At 40.4% G+C, this 15,334-nt stretch overlaps 1 protein-coding gene across 16 annotated transcripts in view; it reads left to right on the top strand.

The window, feature by feature from the left end:
• The window catches only part of LOC129241446 (protein phosphatase 1 regulatory subunit 12A), a 131,320-nt gene that overhangs the window by 75,647 nt on the left and 40,339 nt on the right, over positions 1-15,334 (top strand). For all 16 annotated transcript variants that reach the window (XM_054877761.1, XM_054877760.1, XM_054877771.1 and 13 more), the window contains one exon: positions 1,432-1,494. In XM_054877761.1, the coding sequence (XP_054733736.1) occupies positions 1,432-1,494 (63 nt within the window). The remainder of the gene's footprint in view (positions 1-1,431; positions 1,495-15,334) is intronic.

Here is a 15,334-nt window from a genome sequence, read left to right as displayed (position 1 = left end):
GAGACTGGTGAATAATTTTGCTGAGCAAGGAACAGTCGCAAGAAGGCCTTATCATCGAAACCCACCAGTTCGGACGGAGGAAACGATCGCTGCTGTAGCTGCAGCTATACAAAGCAATCCAAGGGTTTCAACAAGAAGCTTATCTGCTCAACTTGGTGTCAGCCGACAGTCTTTGCAAACAATAATGCACAAAGATTTAGACTTATTTCCCTACAAAATTCAAATGGTTAACAAACTGAATGCAGCAGACTTGCCGATTCGCTTGGAATTTTGCCAGAAGATCCTGCAAATGGTGGAAGAAGACCAAAACATGTTAAACTGCCTTTTCATGTCTGATGAGGCCCATTTCGATTTAAACGGCAATGTGAAAAACAAAATTGTCGAATATGGAGTACTTCTAACCCACAGATACTCCACGAGACGGAATTGCATCCTCTTCGCGTGACTGTGTTGTGTGCGGTTTCTTCACGCTGTATTGCCGGGCCTTATTTTTTTTGAAGAAAATGATCACACCGTTACGGTTACTGGAGACCGTTATTTGAAAATGCTGAAAGAATTTTTCTATCCAGAACTACGCCGAAAGAGAATTCCTTTCAACTCTGTGTGGTTTCAACAAGATGGGGCAACGTCTCACATAGCCCAGACTGTTATGACAGAGTTGCGACGAAAATTTCCCAATAAACTGATTTCAAGAAACTCCGAATTTCGTTGGCCCCCCAGGTCGCCTGACCTTACTGCACCTGACTTTTTCTTGTGGGGTTTATGTAAACAAGAAGTTTATAAAACAAAGCCAACAAATTTGGATGAACTAAAACAATCCATTCGGGCAACAATTGCGGCTATTCCTGTCGCAACTCTCGAAGCAGCAATGAACAACTTTGTCAACGAGCATGGGGGGCATTTAAATTCAATTATTTTTAAAACTAGTTAAGCTACATTTAATAAAATTTAATGACCTTTAACTTGAAAAAAAAAAAATAAATGAATTCCATACACTAAAAAAAAGTTATTTGAGTTTCTTAATGTAGCAAAATTCATCAGCCACCCTGTATAAGCGATGACGGTTAGATATAACTCTAATTGTCTATGAGTATCTTTGATTCCAAAAATTAACAGCCAGTCCTATTTAAATTTTACTTAGACGTGCGCGAGTTCGGACCAAATTTTACACTTCCTTACTTGTTTAAAACGCAATTAATCTGCAAGTGCGAAGGTCTGCAAAATATTCGTGTGCGCCGCTTAAAATTTATTGCCAATTTCAATTTCGGAAATTCATTGGGCGTCGGTTGTATTTACGTTCACACGCGGTTGATGTTGATTAATTTGCTGTAATTTTTGAACTTTTTTTGTTTATTGCGAATATTTTGCAAAATGCCAACTTATACATGTATGCACATAAATATTATCATTTTCTTTTTCTTGCATTTACAGGATCTTGATCCAGAACGACACGATTCGGCCAACGATGCGGAAGAGAAAGAAAAGGAAAAAGAGGTAAGTGCACATGCATAGTTGGTTATATTATATTTTGTGTAGATATATACATGCATTAGGGTGGTTAATTTGTTTCTCGACAACGTTCCTAGCAAATTCGGATTCTACAATACATAGAATTATAAAAAAAAAAAGTTCATTTGAGCATAGCTCTGAAGACATGTTTGAGGCACCCAAATTAAAAAAAAACTATCTTTTATTACTATGAAGTTAGCATGAAGTTTATTGAAAATATTGTGAATGTTGTTTTTTTTCATTCAAAGGAGGATTTTTTGACGCGACTAATCTATTTCTGATATTAAATTTTTATTTGAAGAGCCGCTATGTGACGCTGCAAAGCAAATTACAGTGGAATTGCGATAACTCGTATTCCCCGGAAGCACCAAAGTGTTACGCATTATCGCGTTTCCGTTATTCCGATAATATGAAAATCGCGATAACTCGTAACATTTTAGTGCTTCCGGGAAATGCGAGTTATTGCGATTTTCATATTACCGGAATTACTAGTTATTTTAACAATTTTTCCGATTGATAATTTTTTGTTTTTAATTAACAACGTATTTTCACACCAGATGTATTTTTTCTACTTTCTAGCTTCACAGTCATAACTCCCTATCTGTCTATGTTCGTATTAATCAAGGCAGATTTTTTTTTTAATTTGGGTAAGTAACTTTAGAGCTATGATCGTATGGATTTGGTTTTCTTAGAATTTATTGTGGAATCGAAATATGTTAGAAATGGTGTTAAAAAAATCATTCCATATAAATTGACCCGCCCTAATATACATATATTTATATGTAGAATATATATTTTTTTAATTTTATACAATAGGAAATAGTGCATTTAATAATAGCAACAACAATCGAGGAATAATTTATGGCAGAATATGCACAATCACTTTAGGTTACATGTAAATGGTTTTTCGTCTCTTGAAGAAAAAAAATAATGTTTTATGTTATTTATCATGCTACAAAATAGAAGGTAGTTTTCCATACTTACTTTTCTGTCGACAAATTTTTTTTTTTGTGTAGGTGGGGTAGGGTTCAAAATGCCTTACAGCGATCGTGGTTGTTGTTGTTGTTGTAGCAGTATCTTCGCCCTGTCAGTGTAGTGTAAATTACCGGTCGTCTTCGTCTAGCTCATCTAACGGTAGGCCCAGGAAACTGGCAGTTTCGACGGGTTGGGTCCAGAGGGAGAGAGGTGTTAGATGAGTGGGTTTGATGGGGCATGTGAAGAGGTGGTTAGTGTCGTGCGGGGTACCTTCACATGCAGGACATATGTTTAGTATGTCGGGGTCGATTCTGGATAGGTAGGAGTTTAACCTGCTACAATATCCAGAACGTAGTTGTGCCAAGATTACGCGGGACTCTCGAGGAAGCTGGAGCTCTTCGTCTGCGATAGGTGGTGGTTGGACTCCGATAACGGCATTCGGGGGTCGGGAGCTTAGGAAGGTGGTAAGTGTCTCCCGATGAATGTCGTTAATAGCCTGTCTGTATACTGTCTGATCCTGGAGAGGTCTGTCCGTTTTGTCCTGGATCTCGTCCACGTAGTTGAGGAAGTGTCTCCTGATGTGCCTGGATTGGTGGCTCAGGCTCGAGCAGGTGTCTGCATGGGTGAGGCCTACGGTAGCGATCGTGGTCTACTGCGTCGGGTGAGGTGACCACTAAAACAACCCTCCCTCCTTTTCAGGGGAGATTCCCTTCCCGGGACTATTTTTTGCATTACTTCGGGAGGGCTCAGAATGACGTCCATGAAATGGACAAGTTTTATTCACCCACGTGTGGACCCACCATGCTTGTGTGTGCTATGTGCAGCTTCATGCTTTAAGCTTCGTCTTCTTATGTCTCTGTCTGTGAGGCTTCGCTTTGTTGTATAGCATATACTATAGTTCTATCTTTTTTCGCCGTAATACGCCTGCAACGTATCTTTTAGGCACATTTCAGTTATCCTCGCGTAAAAAGCACCTTTCTGATCACATTGGTCCGTGCGATGTCGCCAATCAGCTTCCGCAGAGCATCTCTATCCACGAGCTATCTGTCGCAATTAACGAACGTGTGTTCAGTGGCATCGTTCGGTCCTTCGCAGTTTATGCACCTGGGATCACTTATCATACCCATGCGGTATAGGTATTTCCGGAAGTATCCTTGGCCCGAGAGGAACTGAGTCATGAAATAGCCCACTTCACCAAAGTTCATTTGAACCTATTTACCTATTGTAGGAATCAGCTTCGCCGTCCACCTGCCACTCCATTCATTGTCCCATCGGCTTTGGCACCGCTCGACATATTAACAACCTGATAATTAAGCATATTATGACATTACGTGCTCCATACCTAATAGAAGATATCTTTTTCTGCTATTATGCTTTTGTTTTGTCATTTCCTACATGTCTTAAAAGATAACTCTATGAATTTATGTATTTATTGATTAGCGCGACAACCGCTTACGCGATTTTGGCCGATTCTTTAATACGTTTGTAGAGGTCGTCATCAGAGCAGGTCGTATCAGAGCAGTTCTCATCCGAGGCTTTGTGTAGTTTTTCAATTGGGGTGATTGTTACGTGACGGGTCCCAAATCGCACAAGCAGATACCCTGGGATGCTTCGCTTTCTTACAACGGCTGTTCGGGAGCTGTCCAGAGGATAGTTGGGCGAAGCCCGAAAGTTGTGAGCTGCTTAGACCATGGTCAGAACAATCGCCCTGGGTACTCCCAAGTGAATGGCATTCAGGGACTTTCCCCACTTGCGTGGACTTCTACACACGGAACCATCTTGAATTTTTTAACCAGCACAAAATAAGAGCTGCCGAGAATTTCTTCATATAGATGTATAACGGGTGTTTTTTTTAGCAGCTGTATCAGAACTATCGATATCGATAACTATGGTTTGGCAGTTGACAGGGGCAGACTGTGTTGACATCTCTGTTCAGTGAAGGTTTGCAGCGCCAGAACAACGCTTATAAATTATTGAAGTTTACTTTGAATAATTTAAATCTGTTTATAGTTAATAGAGTACTTCGTCGTGCCATACAGCGCGCTTAACAAGCGATTTATTGCAAAATAAATTTGGTAACAGATTTCTTGCCAAAACTGGTCCTAGCCCCTCGTTCGTGCGATTTAATGGCTGCTTTTTATGAGGCTATGTTAAGTCATTGGTTTATGCCGACAAACTAGCAACTCTTGAAGCATTGGAAGCCGATATTCAAGCTACCAGTGACGCCATACGGACAGATTTATTGGAAAAAGTAGTCAAAAATTGAACAGATCGAATGAACTATGTAACTCGTAGCCGCGGCGGACATATACCGGATATCATATTTAGTTAAAAAATAAATGCAACGAAATTAGCACCAAGATTATAACAGAAAAAAAGTTCATTCCAGTAATATTTCTGTTTTGTATTAAGCTCTTAAAAAACACCCGTTACAATTGGCGCCTTCACCCTTTATTGGCGTTTTAGTCGAGCTCATCCTCCTATTTATGGTGTGCGTCTTGATGTTGTTCCACCTGGGGGGAACCTATAGTTTCAAGCCGACTCCGAACGTCAACTATTTTTTTTTTCTATGAGGAGTTTTTTCATGGCAGAAATACACTCGGAGGTTTGCCATTGCCTGCCGAAGGGCGACCGCTATTAGAAAAAATCTTGTCAATTATTAGATGTTCATGGCACTACCGGACACGACCGAATGGTAGTCACGCACGAACCCATTCAGCTACCGCGCCATCCGAAATTCCTGCATACTCATAGAATTTCTTCATAGAAAACGCCACGAGCAATCAGGTAATAACTAATTCAAACGCCATTGGCGGCATTTCGTTATGAGACGATGAACCGAATTTGCCGAAGACATTACTGCGTAGTACGTGTTTACTTCTTTCCTGCATTTCTCTTTGAGTTCCTTAACTTTTATATCATTCATGCCGTATATAAACCAAGAAATTTACGTAGCGCATACATTTAAGTGGATGGTCATTAAAAGTAAAAGTTATTTAATTAGTTCCGCGCTCAGAGTACAATAATTTCAAGAAATACTTAGCACATTGCGGTTGTCTGCATGCACACATACGTACATACATCTGTGTATAGAGAGAAGTAATTTCCTTACTTAATTAAATGCTGCGCAATGGCTGCAATTCGGTGTATTGTGTTTTTTGCGTGGGATGTGGTATCCAATAAGCGTTTGCTTGCGCCTTCACATACATACGTACATACTATGTATGTACATAGAGATGTGCATATACGTATTGCAAAAAGAACTCATAATTAAAATTTGCAAGGTTATTTCGATGCGGTGATGGTGGTACTGAACTAAACATTCAACGAATAGCACCTTCGTTTGCCTGCCCATCCATCGATCGTCTCAGTTAACGCAGCTGCTAAGCATTAATTACCTGCTATTGCCACTACAATGGCCCACTTGCTGCACGCCGACTTCGCTTAGTTTATGTGAGAAGTATATCTTTACGGTTATCTGCATATGCATATAAGTAATTTTGAGTATATTGCACATAAGCATTTATGTAGTATTTGAGAACAAATATTAAAGGTGTATTTGACCCACTTAGTATCATTTATTTTCACTTAACTTTGCCAAAACGAAGAAATTTCGAAGATTACATTTGTCTCGCCTGCAAATTTTATGACATTTCGTATCGAGTACATTTCATCCGAATACGTTGTACATGCAAATTTCGCTATGTAAATATTTATGTACGTCTGACTTTCTTACAATGCGTCGCGTCATTCTGTCTGCAACCGATAATACATTCGCTTGTCAAATTATGCAAAATTTCAAGTGTAATTTTCATTTTATTGGCATTGAATTTATTTCTAAACCGATTGCTTATTAAAAAAAAAAAACAACATAAACAAAAACGAAACCAATTAAATTCAAATCCACCTCATGGTTGAGGTCATCGGTATTAGAGCGAAAATTGTAGCCAATAATTTAAAGTGTTGTGAAGATTTGTGTTCGCACTTGTTGCTTTCGTACCATTGTTTTTTGTTTTTGTTTTTTTTTGTTATGTTTTGTTTTTGTTTATTTTTTGTAAGCACTTGCAAGTAGTTTTGAATATTGTCGAGTACCAATTCTGAAAACCACATATCTAATATTTTCTCGAATAATACAATAAAAATTTGCCAAAAGCTAAATTCAGTTATGTACGAGTACGTACTTATGTACTAGGTTGTTCCATAAGTTTTGCGATTCGATAAGAAAAACACAAATTGTGAATTCCATCCCTGAGGTGAGATCCTGGAAGGGCTGCAAAATAGCTTCCACAGCTGTTCTGACCTCATCATTTCATGAAAAATGCTTTCCACGCGTGCATTTTTTTTGGTCTGGAAACAGATGGAAGTCGCTGGGAGCCAAATCTGGTGAATACGATGGATGCTTCACCAATTCGAACTTTAATTCATGGATTTTAGCCATTGTGAAAATGCTCTTGTCACATGGTGCATTGTCCTGGATCTTTTTTCAAGAGTTTTTTTTTGGAATTTTTACCTGGTTTAAAAGGTTTAAATAATATTCAGAATGTTTAACCAGTTTGCAAGTCATCAACAAACAAAATTCCTTTCGCATTCCAAAAAACTGATGCTAACACCTTCTTGGCCGATTTCGGGACACGAACTCGTTTGGGGGCCGAATAACTAGATTTACATCATTCTTTAGCCTCTTATTTTGATTTAGGATCATGGTGATCGACCCAAGTCTAATCCGTAGGGATGAATCGTCGTACAAAATGCACTATATCCTTTCGAAAACACTCTAAATGTTGCTGAGAAAGTCGCATTCGAGTGAAACCAAATATTTCTGAAGCCCAAAATATTGCTTACACTGTCCAATGACATGCCTGGGGCTTCTACTAAATCTCTTTCAATCACTCGACGATTTTTCCATTAGATTATTAAGATTATTCTATGATTTCGGGTGTTGTTGCTGTTTTGGGACGTCATTGACGTGGATCGTCTCATCTCTCTACTAATTAATGGGGAAAAGCCCTTATACACTTTCAATATTAGTTCATAAATTTCCTTTATTTTAAACTTTTTAAAAATGGAAAATCTATTACTGCGCGAAACTTGATTTTTTCCATTGTAGAAAATACTGTGACACGCCGATAGTAAATGGCTTGTAAACAAAGCATGAATTGACAGATTGAAATAAAATTGCACGTACGTTCATATGAAGAGTGTACGAACATGACAAAAAAAAAAAAAAATTAGGCCAGCAGAATCAAATTGAACAACCTAGTATGTGTAAGCTTTTAGTGGTTCTTAATCGCCGCAAAAGCTGTTTGACAAAATTTGTTTCAATTTTTTGTTGTCCTTTCATGAGTGTTCCTCTAAATTAGTCAACATGTAAAATTTGCAGACTTAACATATTTCACACTTAGCCAAACAATAGCAGCTGTCTAGTGGTGAGTGGAGTGGCTATGATTGACGATGTCAAGCGCACTATTTTGTATGCCTGTATTTATGTAGCTGGTACTTGTATGTAGATATGTACTTTAGCACAACTGATTCATCAGCCCAACTAACTAAAGCTATTAATGGAAATTGCTAAGAAATTCTCATAAATTTTCTAACATCTGCTTTACATTTATTTTGCACATCTTTAATGTACTACATGTATGCAGATTTATAACCGTATGAGATGGCCGTTTGTACATACAGTGGCCCATAAAATAAAAGGAGTGTCGGAATGAAAAATATGCAATGTTAAGGCTCTCGCTTCATTTGAAATAGTGTTTTTTGGGTGTTTCTTTAAAAGCGTGTGAAACGGAAACTAACTCTCTCTGAATTCCGAATGATAGTCACGCACCAACCCTACCCACGGCGGCCGCCTTCAATAAATAGTCTTTAAAAAAAAGATAAGTCGCTGGCGACACAGATTCTGGGACTCACAGGAGTCTGAAATCAAAAAGACAAAAAGGTTCTTGTTCAGTATGAAGGTTTTTAAAAAATTAAATTTGTCAAAATGGCGGTCGTTCAAAGATGACCCGTTTGACCCTTTTTTTGACTTTAAAGTTCCGAAAAAACTACTAAAAGTTTTTTCCCTAAATGTTCGTAGCTCACACGATAACGACATTGATTTTACATCATTTTAATTTTATTTCACAAAAATCGGTTCAGTAGAACCTGTGTGCATTGTCCATGCGAAAACCATTTTTTGAAAGCTGACAATTTTTTGAACGAACCTCGTTTGGCCAAAAAAAAATTTTATTTTTTTTAAATTGGTTCAAAAGATAAAAAAAATCTTTTTTCGTTTCCGTTTTACACGCTTTTAAAAAAACACTCAAACAACACCATTTCAAATGAGGCGAGGGCCTAGGTTAGTTGCTCCCTGTCAAGGAGCTTAATAAACTGCTCAGAAAGCAGTTCCTGTTAGGGTGTTACCGCAGGTCTAACCCATGCAGACACCTGCTAGAGCCTGAGCCACCTCCCAGGCATGTCAGGAGGCACCTCCTTAACTACGCGGACGAGATCCAGGTCAAAACAGACTGACAATTACTGCATCGGACAATGTACAGACAGACTATTAACGGCATTCATCCGGAGACGCTTACCACCTTCTTAAGCTCCCGACCCCCGAATGAGTCCAACTTCCCCGAGAGTCCCGCTTAACCTTGACGAAACAGAAAGTTTCCTCGGCCTACCGTTAGATGAGCTAGACGGAGACGACCGGTGATTACACTATACTGACAGGGAAAAGTTACTGTTACAACAACTACAAGGCGAGGGCCTTAAATTTTCAATAAAAGAACGGTTTTATTTCAAAATTTTTGGCACAAAATAGATCACATATTGCAGTTGTCTTTATCTTTTCGTAGTTCACATATTTCAATTAAAATTAAAACTTGAATTTAAGTTAAACAAATAAAAATATGAGTAATAATACACAATTATCTTTTTAACTGATAGCATAAAATGTTTTCAAAGCTTTATAAAACAAAAAAAAAAAACACTAATATTTTGTTGAGTACCTGCGGTTTTAGCACTGCATCATATCTTCGAGGCGTAGAGCCTATGAGATCCTGACTACGTTTTAATAAATCTCTAGATTCAGTTGGTTTCCGTTCGTCAACACTTTTTTTTAAATTGGTTCACAAGTTTTCTATGGGGTTGAGGTCGAGAGACTGAGCAGGATAACGCGTAACCTCAACTCCGTTGAACCTACCATAAACCATTATTTTGCGGCCTTGCGGTTACATTTGGTACACAAATGTTATGTCTTCATGCCGGCACTCCAATTACATTTTTTGGGCAACTGTACATATGTATGTGGATTCTTTCTTTCAGTTCTATATAAACAATATCCCATGTATCAAATATGCACAAATCTCTCAAGTGCACCTTTCTACATTTTTTTAGCACTGCGAATTTGGCTATTTATACTGTTTCAGAATGTTAAAACAAAAGTATATACTTTTCAGCCAGGTTGTCCTTTTTTGAAGATATATCTTGACACATATAAGTATACATACATAAGTATAAAAAATAATATTCTCCATGTCACGGAGAGAAGAAAACCCGTGTGTTACAACCAGGTTAATTTGGCCGCAAATAGATAAAAGAAGATCAGGAGAGTTGCTTAACCTCTGAGGTGAGAAAATCTCGAAGGTCGTGGCTTGTGTCACTGGTCATTGGCTGTTAGGTAGGCACTCTTCTAGGCTAGGCATATTTTCGCATGAATACTGCAAAAGTTGTGGAGACGAGGAAGAAACAGTATAACACTTGCTTTTTAACTGTCCAGCCTTGGCTAGGAGTAGATCAAGGTTCTTGGGGAAAATATCCTTTTGACTCTCTACGCGTCATTTAGGAGAATATTGCTAAAGTGGCAGTCCTGAGCTGGATATAAATCGGGTCGTTCTGGTAATGTAGAACTCTTCGAAAACAATTGTCGAAATCGATCGGTGAAAACAAAGGGAGGTATTCAGAAAGAGAAACTTTTACTATTCAGAGGGAGTATTACTTTCTAAAGTTAAAATATAAAGGAAAAATATCAGCACAATGGCAGTAAACTGAAGTGGCTACCTGCAATTAACCCGTAACTAGAACGCATAATACGAGGTGTGTTCAAAAAGTATCACGAATTTTGTGTTTTTCCAAAAATTATTTATTTATTCATTAATATCTATTTTGTCCTCTTCAAAGTAATCTCCATGAGATATTATGCACTTGTGCCAACGTTTTTTCCAATCTTCAAAAAATCATTTTTTTGAACTTGTTCAGCTCGTCTTTCGATGTCGTCTTTATCTCGTCAATCGTAGCATAGTGTCGTCCTTTCATGGGCCGGGTTTCGGGAACAAGAAAAATTCACAGGGTGCCAGATCTAGGGAATACGGTGGCGCACAAGCAACCATGTGTGAGCAGGGGCGTTATCGTGATGCAAGAGCCAATTTTTGTTCTTCCACATATCCGAGCGTTTCTGGCGGATTGCTTCGCGCAAATTGCACAGCGCATAACTTGCAGGTAATATTCCGGTCAATAGACCGTTTTACCCTGTGGCAAGAACTCATGATGCACAACGCCCCTGCAATCGAAGAAAACGGTAAGCAAAACTTTTACATTCGACCGAAATGGGCGCGCTTTTTTCGGTCTTGGTTCGTGCGGCAGCCTCCATTAAGATGATTGAGCTTTGGTTTTCACGTCAAAACCATAAGCCCACTATTCGTCACCAATTATGACCCTCTGGAGAAAATTTCGGTCGTCGCAGACAGAGTCCAATATCTTATTACGAGTAGCAAGGGTTCATGCGATGCTGCTTTTGTTTTGGTCGAAATTGAGCAGTTTTGGTACGAATTTTGCGGCGGCCCGTCTCATGCATAACTTATTGAAACAAATCGATTGGCACGAGCAACTCAGCAACTTCTCTACGGTGATTCGACGATTGGCCAATACCATTTTCTTCACTTCATCAATTTTTTCGTCTGTTGTTGAAGTACTCGGGTGTCCGGCACGCCGGCACGCTTTTCGTCGGCCACATTTTTTCGGCCTACTGAGAACATTTTGTACCACGGATAAACTTTGAAAGTAGCTTCTCCGTATGACACAGTCAACATGCGGAATACATCCGCGCACTTAATTTCGTTTTTCACACAGATTTTGCTGCAGGTTCTTTGATCCATCTTTTTGAATAGGTAAAAATCGAAGACGAGCCGAAACACGTGCAAGCAAAGCAGCTGTCAACAATTAACTGAACATTTAAAATGGCCGAACTCGGCGGTATGAGGGAGAGACATGAGTACCAACATATCGCCACAAAAAAATCGAAATTCGAATATAAGTAACCTGAGAAAATTCAAAATTCGCGATACTTTTTGAACACACCTCGTATACCAGATTTCCCTGAAGTTTCCACCCGTTATATTTTTTTAAAAAAAGGCCGTGAATTGTCTTAAAATTCTCAGTTCCTTCAAGTTTACACATACGAAGGTCTTTTGAAAAGTCGGTGCAAAGCCAGAGAAATAGTATTATCGAGGTTATGTTTAGTTAGTAGCATCTCTTGGAAAAACACACCAAGTTTCAGTTAGCAGTTAGCAGTGTCTCCATTTGCGGTGTTTTGCATTCAATTGAATGGAGTCAAAATGATAATTGTTAATAAATGATTATATGATAAAAAAAGTCCTTTTCCAACACTAAAATCCACCAGCTTACACCTCAGCAGTTGTGGTCGCAAAATTAGTGGAATATAGTTCAAACTCTATGAGCGCTGCCCCCGCCACGACATAAAAATCGTGCTTGGCGACTTCAACGCCAGGGTGGGCAAGGAGGGAATTTTTGGTCCCACAGTCGGAAAATTCAGCCTGCACAACGAAACATCCGGTAACGGACAGAGGCTGATCGACTTCGCCGGGGCCCGAAACATGGTAGTCTGCAGCACCAGATTCCAGCATAAGAAGATTCACCAAGCCACCTGGCTGTCTCCTGATCGAAAAACGCGAAACCAGATCGATCATGTTGTGATAGATGGAAGACACGCTTCTAGTGTATTAGATGTACGTACGATCCGAGGACCCAACATCGACTCGGATCATTACCTTGTTGCAGCCAAACTGCGCACCCGCCTCTGTGCAGCAAAAAACGTACATCTACCTACGCAAAGAATGTTCGACATCGAAAAGCTGCAATCACAACAGACAGCCAGAAGATTCGCCACTCGACTCTCACTCCTGCTCTCGGAGAGCACTGCCCAACAACCCGGCATGCGCGAGCAATGGAGCAACATTTCTCGTTCCCTACGTACCGCCGCCGAAGAAGAAATCGGATTCCGGCGAGCCCGAAAAAACAATTGGTACGACGAGGAATGTCATGCTGCCGCAGAAAGAAAGGATGCCGCCTATAGAGCCACGCTGCGATCGGGCGCAACGCGAGCCATGTGGGATCGCTACAGAGAGCTGAAAAGGGAAGAGAGACGTATTATCCGAAAGAAGAAACGAGAGGCCGAAATACGTGAGTGCGAAGAGCTTGAGATGCTGGCCAACAGGAACAACGCCCGAAAATTCTACCAGAAAGTTCGGCGGCTTACAGAAGGTTTCAAGACCGGGGCGTTTTCCTGTAAGAACAAAGACGGCGAACTGGTGACTGACGTACAGAGCAATCTTAGATTATGGAGGGAACACTTCTCGAACCTATTAAACAGTGACAGCTGCGCATGTCACCGAGAAAGTGAAGATCCCGATACCCCAATCGTTGACGACGGAATTGTCGTTCCGCTACCCGATCATGACGAGGTGAGAATAGCGATAACGCGGCTAAAGAACAACAAAGCCGCGGGCGCCGACGGACTGCCGGCTGAGCTATTCAAACATGGCGGCGAGGAGCTGGTAAGGTGCATGCATCAGCTCCTATGCAAAATATGGTCGGATGAAAGCATGCCTGCCGATTGGAATTTAAGTGTGCTCTGCCCAATCCATAAGAAGGGCGATCCTGCAATTTGTGCCAATTACCGCGGGATTAGTCTTCTAAATATCGCCTATAAGGTTCTAGCGAGCGTATTGTGTGAAAGGCTGAAGCCCACCGTCAACCAACTGATTGGACCTTATCAGTGTGGCTTCAGACCTGGAAAGTCTACCATCGACCAAATATTCACAATACGCCAAATCTTGGAAAAGACCCATGAAAGAAGAATCGACACGCACCATCTTTTCGTCGACTTCAAAGCTGCATTCGACAGTGCGGCAAGGAGTTACCTGTATGCCGCGATGTCTGAATTTGGTATCCCCGCAAAACTAATACGGCTATGTAGGATGACGTTGCTCAACACCAGCAGCGCCGTCAGAATTGGGAAGGACCTCTCCGAGCCGTTTGATACCAAACGAGGTTTCAGACAGGGTGACTCGCTGTCGTGTGACTTCTTTAACCTGATGTTGGAGAGCATCGTACGAGCCGCAGAACTTAATCGCTCAGGCACAATTTTTTATAAGAGCGTACAATTGTTGGCGTATGCCGATGATATTGACATCATCGGCCTTAACAACCGCGCTGTTAGTTCTGCCTTCTCCAAACTGGATAAAGAGGCAAAGCGAATGGGTTTGGTGGTGAACGAGGACAAAACGAAGTACCTCCTGTCTTCAAACAAACAGTCGGCGCACTCGCGTATCGGCACCCACGTCACTGTAGACAGTTATAATTTCGAGGTTGTAAAAGACTTCGTCTATTTAGGAACCAGCATTAACACCGATAACAATGTCAGCCTTGAAATCCAACGTAGAATCTCTCTTGCCAACAAGTGCTACTTTGGACTAAGTAGGCAACTGAGCAGTAAAGTCCTCTCTCGTCGAACAAAACTAACACTCTACAAGACTCTCATCATGCCCGTCCTTACGTATGGCGCAGAAGCTTGGACGATGACAACATCCGATGAAGCGACGCTTGGAGTGTTTGAGAGAAAGATTCTGCGCAAGATTTTTGGACCTTTGCACGTTGGCAACGGCGAATATCGCAGACGATGGAACGATGAGCTGTATGAGCTTTACGACGACATAGACATAGCACAGCGAATAAAGATCCAGCGGCTACGTTGGCTGGGTCATGTCGTCCGAATGGATACAAACGCTCCGGCACTGAAAGTATTCGATGCGGTACCAGCTGGTGGTAGTAGAGGAAGAGGAAGGCCTCCTCTGCGTTGGAAAGATCAGGTGGAGAAGGACTTGGCTTCACTTGGTGTGTCCAATTGGCGCCGGTTAGCACGAGAAAGAAACGACTGGCGCGCTTTGTTAAACTCGGCCAAAATCGCGTAAGCGGTTATAGCGCCAATTAAGAAGAAGAAGTTCAAACTCATTTCAAACCTTCCACTCAAATTAATAGGTTGTTTACAAAATTCCTTTAAACATCTTTTGTTGACTTACTTTTGAGATGGGTGAAAAAATTTGAGAAACATTTTTTATGAGTTGATTGGTTAAGTTGACTTTGGAACCTTGGATTTTTATTTCCTTGCCAGCTTTAATGGATATCAATCGGAGGAATACAAATTGCTACGACTTTGCTTTGTTATGTGACTATATTTTTTTATTTTTTGACTATTTCATGACTATTTTTTTGGGGGTTATATGTAGCTAATGAGGATCTATTAATGCACATTAACATGATGCGACAAACTACTATTTCACAAAATTCGTTGAGGTTTATCGCTCGCGAGATACTCGCATAATATGACAATATCAAACTCGAACATGATGAAAATCATGGTTGTATAGAGTTGTATATTCTTATAGGGACTTTTCGATGTTGACATGCTCTGAGTGTCATGTTGATTTGTTGGGTTCTGTCAAATCCATTGGTTGATTATTCAATTACGGTTCCCTCGAGATCGGGCGACTTAACCACGTCTCTCATTTTC

Source organism: Anastrepha obliqua, chromosome 3 (genome assembly GCF_027943255.1).
Source record: "Anastrepha obliqua isolate idAnaObli1 chromosome 3, idAnaObli1_1.0, whole genome shotgun sequence".
Classification (NCBI taxonomy): Eukaryota; Metazoa; Arthropoda; class Insecta; order Diptera; family Tephritidae; genus Anastrepha; species Anastrepha obliqua.
Note: the sequence above shows the minus strand (reverse complement) of the source record. Positions and strands in the feature narration are given on the sequence as shown.